The following is a 7,840-nucleotide window of genomic DNA, read 5'->3' as shown; positions in this document are numbered from 1 at the left end:
GATTCAAGTGTGGGACTCTCCTTAACCTTACCATTTCAGGAAATAATTTTCTATGCGATCGCTTGGTAGGTCGGAGGCGATAATAAATAAACCATTTCATTATTATCCCTTTGAAAACTGTTCGGTGGTTGTCTGGTTTCTTCGATTCCAGCAGGGCGGGTAATCTCAAAAACATTAGCAATTCTACGAATGATAAAACTTTTTTCTACAAACCAGACAAGGTAACGCCGGGAATATGACGTGGCCGGTTTGTAAAACATAATACGAAATTTAAAACGTAGACAACAATCATTTGATTTAACCAAAACATAACGATATGAAGAATTTCTAGATATAAAACTTGCTCCATGAATCTCACAACCATAACCTTTCTAATTGACTAATGTGAAACCAAGAGCTACATAGCTCGCTCAATTTTTGGCATTAAAATTACACAGTTGGTTGCTCATGCACATTACAGCTACCGAAGCGACGATTTCCTCAATGTGGCTAGTGGCTACCTTGAGGAGCCATTGGGCTCCTGTTGAGATACCATGCTGGTTACTAAAGGACCAGACAATGTTGTGCAGTATTTTTATTTTTGAAAATAAGTTAACGATAAATCTAGAAATACGCGCTTTACAAATTACGAAACATAAAAGTATGTCTGTGTGATGTAGCAGCAACGCCAATGAAGGGTGGGACTTGTCATGGTAAAGAAAGTTTTCCAACAAATAAGCTAAAGCTTTTTTTTCAATACGCTTCAAACATACGCGCCGACTTCCGGGGGGGGCCGGGGGGCGGCGCCCCCGGTAAATTTATGGTTGAGGGCAACAAAAATGGTGATTACAAGTAGTGTTTTAAAGATAAAACACTTCGCGAAAGAGATTTAGATAATTTAAACGGACTTAAAGAATGCCGAAAGCAAGAAAAGCCTACGTTGCTCTTGCCCGCGAAACAGCAGCTGATCGCATGGCTTTCTCATACGCTATGGAGATTTCAAAGTAGATGGTAGAGTAACTTACGCTGCTGGAATAGCCACGTAACTATTCACGGCAATATTCAGTAAACCAGCTAAATTAGACGCGCTATTTTCAACGAGGTCTTCCCGCTGTGAGACAATTATGATTCAACAGAACGCATTGTTTTCTTCGTAATGTGTGAGAATTAAATCGAAAACCGATAAAAGAAAAGGTGTCTTGGTCGCAGATATTGCCTGCAGTAACGGCGTCTCTTACCGCTATTATCACCTAGCTAATCTGACATCATTGTTTTATGCGGCCGCTAAGGTTTGACATCGACTTCAACGATCATGGAATGTTACGTAATAAGAACGATTATATCCTACACGCAAAAATAAAAAAATGATCTCTTAAAACAGCTCTTCTGGTTTGTCTCGTGAGCTTTGCATATTGCTCAACAAGTGCATAAAGTTTAGAATTGACAAGAAATCATTGAATTTGAAAATTAAGTTTGAATCACTGCAAATAAACGTATTCAAAACTTTTACTTAGGCCGACGCGATTTCACACTCCGTAATTTACGTCAACAATCATTTTTAGTGCGTTCATTTTAAAAACTGCCGAGCTGGAGACAACAGCATGTCCCGTGTTAGTTGAACTTGCCTTTTTGAGGTGAAAATCACTTGCGAACAGTGGCGTAGCCAAGGGGGGGGTTTTGGGGGTTACAACCCCCCCCTTTGGCACGCGTGTGACGTCACGATATTGAGAATGATGCTTTCAGTCTAGAAAAAAATTGCCTAATTTTATACAAAACTGCATTAAAAGAGCGAGTTTTGCCAATACCAAACATTCAAACATCTCAGCCAGGAATTAGCAACAAGAAAACATAGAGACTTAGCTTTATTTCCGAAAAATGCAGAAGAAAACATGATCTTATCCTTTTGCTATGCCACCGGACAGCACCATTTTACAGGAATATTCATACCCACATTTTTGTTGAAAATGCTCTCAGAATGCACCAAATTCAAAGTAATTTTTCAAAATTTTCTGGGGGAGGCCCTCCAGACCCCCCGCCGCTGGGTCGTCAAAACCCCTCCCTTTCGAAATTCCTGGCTACGCTACTGCTTGCGAACATCTTGACCTTTACTCGAGTATATAGCCTACTGTATTCAATAAAAGACTACAAAGACTTTCGATAAAAAACAGAAAAGAAAACACTTCGCCGATGTCAACGCTTTGAAAGTAAGTAATTAGCGAAACGAGGTTAATAAAACTGATAGCAGGTTTTCACTCTGCTTGAGATCATGATTTTTTGCGTTTTATTTCGATAACTTCGCTGTCTTGATCGTTGTTATTCACTCGCACGAAAAGGAAACGAATCGGCTTGTTTTCCAACTGTTTCAATTATGAGCTAACAATATCAAAATTTTTACGACTAGGCGTACTGCATGCGTAAAACTAATCGTTTCAAGCAGCGGTTCTAATAAATTCGGTTTGCGACCTATTTGTCAATATAAACAAGACACCAAGCTTAATCAAAGACTATTTTAATTGAGTAAAATAGCGTTGTGATTATGACGTCATCACCTTTCTCGCCCCCCAAGGTTTTTTGAAAAGTCAGCGCCTATGGCTTCAAAACAAAACCAAAAAAATAGCACCTATCAAAGGTATAACACAGTTAAAAAATGGGTTGGAAGTAGAATCTTTTGAAATGAGCATTTCATTTTCTCACAAGTGCAGTGAAGGGTTGTTCAAACATCATCAAGCTTCAGTGCCTTTCCCTACTTTTCATAATTATGATACCACGTATTACGCCGACTTGCATAACATAACATGACAGTTCTAACAATTCCCCACTCCCCGATGCAGTTATATGATATTTAAACAGTCCCTAAAACTAATTGCTGAAAAAAAGTTTCTACACTCGAGTGAAGCAGTGACGATTTAATGTTCTGGAGACCAACTTTACTTGTTATGAACTTTTTCTAACATTTGTTTTGAAAAAATTTCGAAATCTTCTATTCCGGCGATAATAGAAGGATCAATCTCGTCCTTTTTGTTCACACGTTGCTTTGATGGTGGATCGTCATCCACTATCGATGACGTATCTGTGTCGTGAACGTTAGATTCGGTCTTAGGTATGTTTATGGAAGAATCAGATTGATTCAACCGGGTTGATGAAGACACAGAGGAGGATAAAGCATCATCACTAGAATCCTCAAACACTTGTGGATAATTGATTGGATGAATTTTGCTTCCAGAGTCTACAGAATCAGATGATGCGGATTTTCTGAGCTCTGATGTGCTGCAAGAATGCTGTTCATCAATTGATGCCAGAGTCTTCTTGGAGCTGCGTCGCCGTCTTCTCACAATTTCTCTTCCGTTTGGAGATTCAGCTTCGTGTCTACGGATGATGGCAAGAGCATCTTGTTGCTCACTGAGAAGAAGTTCAAGATCTTGACGCTCGCGAATCTTCTCAAGCGCATTCTATGGATGGAGTAAAACAAAAAAGTTGTTAAAACTAAAAACAATAAAATTTAACAACTCGTTCTTAAGTTTGGTTGCAAGTGACAAGCATACTGTAGCTACATGAAGATGCTCTTTTGAAAATGGCCAATTTATCAAAGTTGCTAATGAAACAGTGCCAATTTATCAAAGTTGTGGTTCGAAAACGATTTGATGGTTTAACTAGTTTGGTAAATGAAATGGGTATACAAAACAAAGCCAAGATAACGAAACTTGAAGTAAAAATATATTTTAGTTTAATTTCTAACAGACTAATGACAGTCATTCCTTGTCTGTTTAAAGCTTACTATGGTAGAACGTACCTGTTTATTAACTTGTAGATTTTGTATTTCCATGTCAACTTGAAGAAGTTTTTCCTTCATTTCATTCAATTTTGCTTCCAATGCTGCAAAGTGTTGGTGATTTTGCCGCCGTTTCTTCCCAGACTTGGGAGCAATTTCCCTTGCAAGCTGGTCCACCTTCAACTGCGCTGAGTTTCGGCGACAGTTGAGCAACACCATCGATTTGGTTGCGTTCATTTCCTCTACCTCTCTCTGACGGTTGTATTTTTCCAAAACCTCGATCCGCTTCTGTTGATGACGTAATTGAACTTGAGGAGAAGAGGGCGTGATGACGTCAGCAGCGATGCCGCTCAACAGGCGATTTTCTTGCAGCAGCTTTTGCTGCTGTGTCGCAATTTCTTTGAGCAACTGATGCTTCTGCATTTCGATCACTTCTTGATCCAGTCGGTCTTCAAGCAAGAACTCCTACAAAGTGAAACAATTGGTCCCAATAATCTTGCACACTTCTAGATGTAGTCATATATAATTTTCTGAAATCTATGTTAGAAAGCGTAACGTCGAGTAAAAACTTTGAAAATGGATAGCAACGGCAATCGTAATTAATAACTTTCACTGGTCTGATTTCAAAAAAGAAGTTAGTCAAACAATCTTCTTCCATAACTTACTAAGGTAAGCTAATAACCTTTTTCGAGCTAAGCACATTCTATGGTCGGTAACAAAGCCTTCATAAGCTCTATGCTTGATTACAGAGAATTCGGAAGTTAGACGGAAGCGGTCATCACAAAAATGCTTACAAATTTCTTGTGCGTCACAAGGTGAGACATCAAGACTTCAGCGGTGCTTGAAAGCGTTAAATCATAAATGTACGAAGGAATTATATGCTACATCTCATGAGCTTTTGTGCCAAAGTCAAGATGAAGAAATTGACAAATTTTACACAATCAAAAGAAAAAAAAGTTGACTCTTTGAAAACCAATCAGATGAAGAAATTGACAAATTTTACACAATCAAAAGAAAAAAAAGTTGACTCTTTCAAAACCAATCAAAGACAGGTTTTCACACCTCAACATAGTAAATGATAAAGGTGGTGTTAGGTGCAAGAACTTTTTTAGTAGTGATTCTCTTACCTTTGGTTCGGAACTTTCCTCAATAGATTTTTTTCTTGTTTGTTCAGACAAAGAGTTTGTTTCCTTTGCTTTCAGCTCTACATCTTCACTATTTACACTGCAAAACAAACAGTTTGTCAAAACTTTTTGACAATAGCCTTCAAGTTATGCAACCAGGAAGTGGTAATGCTTAAAATACACAGCTGTAGTTGCAAGTTAAATTAAATCATTAAAAAACTCCAGGAACAATTAAGCCATACGATACCGGAGTACTTGCACCGCCTGAAATTATATAGTTGGCTTTTTTAAATCAGACGTTTTACATCACAATTGGAAAACTTCACACGAAAAAGTTGTATAGTTTTCATGTAACTTTCATTTACAAAAGACACCATAAGCTATTATCCAATATCTGAAAAGCTTATTAGCTCCAAAAATAGACTACCTGCTTGGGCTTGGTGGTACATTGCGAAACTCTCGTTCCAACGATCCGACCCACAGCAAGAACTCTTGATGATTATCTGTGCTGAAATGCAGGGTTGGTGTTCCCTAAACAAAACATTTGATGGTTATTGAAAGCTGTCATTGCATTTCCGATCGTGTCGTTGTTGTTTTGCATCCAGGCTTATGCTCGGTGGTTAAAGGTTTAGACCGGATGATGGGAGAGCAAGGAAGCCAATCTTTGTGTCCATTGGCACACATGCTTCTACCTGTCCTACCAAAGACATAGCCGCATACTCTTAAGTTGCATCGAGCTGACGGCCTATCAAGCTTTGTACTGGAGCTCTCACTACAGTACACAGCTATGCAGGCGGTTGTTATAGCAGTTGATGAAGAAACTTGAATAAAGCTACCACTTGAAAAAAATGTAATAGCGTTTCAAGTCATTTCAGCTCACCTGTTGTTCCAATCGAAATTCAAATCTTGATCGGTTCATGTTTATGACGTCAGCGATGACCTCATAGCCACGTAATACAACTGCATCTCTGGTAACGTGGGATTGAGGAGAGTTGTAGCAGTAAAGACAAGAGTCTTGGAAAACACACCAAAACCTGACAGAATAAAGAAAACACTGTCACTCATTTGACACTTTTGTTTCCTATATAAACAACAAGGAAAAGGGAAAATACACGACAGTAAAAAAATGTCTTCGTCTGGTAATTGAAAAATTGAACTAAGCGAATGGGAAGGCAAGAAAGCATATTTGTGTCCACCTTCAAACGTGGACGTTGCTACAATAGCGTCTGAATTGGAAGCCAAATGCTGTCGCACAAGATGAAGCTTAAACAGGATTGCCATATTGGCGGTTTAAGCCAAATTTGGCGTTTTTTTAAAGGATCATCAGGATTCAGGGTAAGTTGCCTTTTCAAACCTAATGATTTGTAAATAGGCTAGTCTACATTAATAAAACAGAGTTTTTTAAACTATTTTTAATTTTAAAAAAATGTCAAAACAGCAAACTCAAAATAGCCTGCCAAACGCATTAAGAACGTCATGACGGGTTTTCACAAGAAACAACCACTTTCTTTCAATTAGCGTTGAGCAGACGTCCTTCTACGTCAAGTCCACTCACCATTCGGCTACGCAGCCGTGAAGGGATGACGCAAGTGTTAGATCAACCTACGGTCAAGCACGTGTGCCACGTCGTTTAAATTGGAATAAACTCATTAAGTTGAAGCATAACGTTGCATAGAAGTTTAGGGTTCACATAGAACTTAAACTCAACATAACATCAAAAGCATTCACTGTCAGACCAATTGCTCCTCAACGCTTGACTGTTCTGTTTTCACAAGAAATTTCAACATCATTGAAAAGGATAAATAATTTCACAGAATCCGCGTTTGCCAGAAATTTGCGCCAGCAATTGGAATTGACCGGCCAGGCCAGGAAGTGCGACCAGAAGGTACCAGTGTGGTTTGAACAAAAATACTGGTAACTGACAAACGAACAAAATTCGTTCTTTTTACATTGATTCAACGACTGTAAACGTGGAATCAATGTATAAGTGACCAATTGTGCTAGCTGGGTAAGAATTGCCGGATGTGGCACGGTACGGGTTGCTCACTGAATTCCCAATTCAAAAACCGCCGACTACATAACTTTGTTGATGCTTTGAAGTTTCATTGTAAAAAAGTTTTCTAATTGCGCTTCGTGTGATGGAACGCACGCCAATGTGACAGGCAATTGACAAAAATTAGCCTTGCGAGTTGTATTTTTATGGTCCCTACTCGCTATGCCAGTGGTTCCCAACTCATGGGTCGCGACCCAAAGTTGGGTCGCCTGATAATTTTTTTGGGTCGTTTGTTTTTCAGGCATTTGTATCTTGGGCGAAAAAAATAACAACAACAAAAATTTAAAACGTGAAGAGATCGATCACAAAACTGAAAAATATAAACACAAGTCATGAAGCGTTTCATGTCGAGACATCGGAAAGCTTTGTAGCATGATCGTAGTGCAAGAAGTTTTACCAATTTTCGCTTTTATTATTGTTATTATTATTATTAAATGTAAACCCAACAAAAATTTCAGTCTCAAACATAAATTAACTTGACAAAGTTACGGGATATATATTGCAACGTGCACTATATGTCACGAACGCTATGTCGGACAAACTATGACAAAGTTTTCCACACGTTGGACCACGCATAGTCTGATGTGGTAAAACGCATCAAAGACAAAGCCCCAAGTGCTGTATGGACTTATTGCTTTCTCCACAGAGAGGCCTTTGCTGCAAAAAAGCTGTCTCAAGAGCTGCACGAAGTGTTGAATGATGTGAAGTGTGTAAACTTCATCAAAACAAGTCCACTAAATCGGCATTTGTTTTCGTTTTTGTGGATTTTGATTATTATCAAGCATTGCTGTTGCACACAGAAGTGCGATAGTTGTCACGAGGTCGTGTCCTGAAGCGAGTTTGTAATTTGCGAGAGGAGATTGCTATCTTCCTGAGGTAACAGAACTGTGTGAGATTAGCCGAGACGTTTTTGCA

The 7,840-nt window shown here is 38.8% G+C and overlaps 1 protein-coding gene across 1 annotated transcript in view; it reads right to left on the bottom strand.

Moving 5' to 3' along the window:
- Positions 1 to 569: 569 nt before the first annotated feature.
- The window catches only part of LOC145780583 (uncharacterized), a 34,356-nt gene continuing 27,085 nt past the window's right edge, over positions 570 to 7,840 (bottom strand). The window contains exons 19-23 of the mRNA XM_082592209.1: positions 5,753 to 5,906; positions 5,300 to 5,403; positions 4,876 to 4,972; positions 3,770 to 4,213; positions 570 to 3,428 (exon numbers count right to left, since the gene is read on the bottom strand). Coding sequence (XP_082448335.1) covers positions 2,907 to 3,428; positions 3,770 to 4,213; positions 4,876 to 4,972; positions 5,300 to 5,403; positions 5,753 to 5,906 — 1,321 coding nt within the window. The 3' untranslated portion in view covers positions 570 to 2,906. The remainder of the gene's footprint in view (positions 3,429 to 3,769; positions 4,214 to 4,875; positions 4,973 to 5,299; positions 5,404 to 5,752; positions 5,907 to 7,840) is intronic.

Source organism: Aplidium turbinatum, chromosome 12, assembly GCF_918807975.1.
Source record: "Aplidium turbinatum chromosome 12, kaAplTurb1.1, whole genome shotgun sequence".
NCBI classification, from domain to species: domain Eukaryota; kingdom Metazoa; phylum Chordata; class Ascidiacea; order Aplousobranchia; family Polyclinidae; genus Aplidium; species Aplidium turbinatum.
This window is presented reverse-complemented; position numbering and strand designations above follow the sequence as displayed.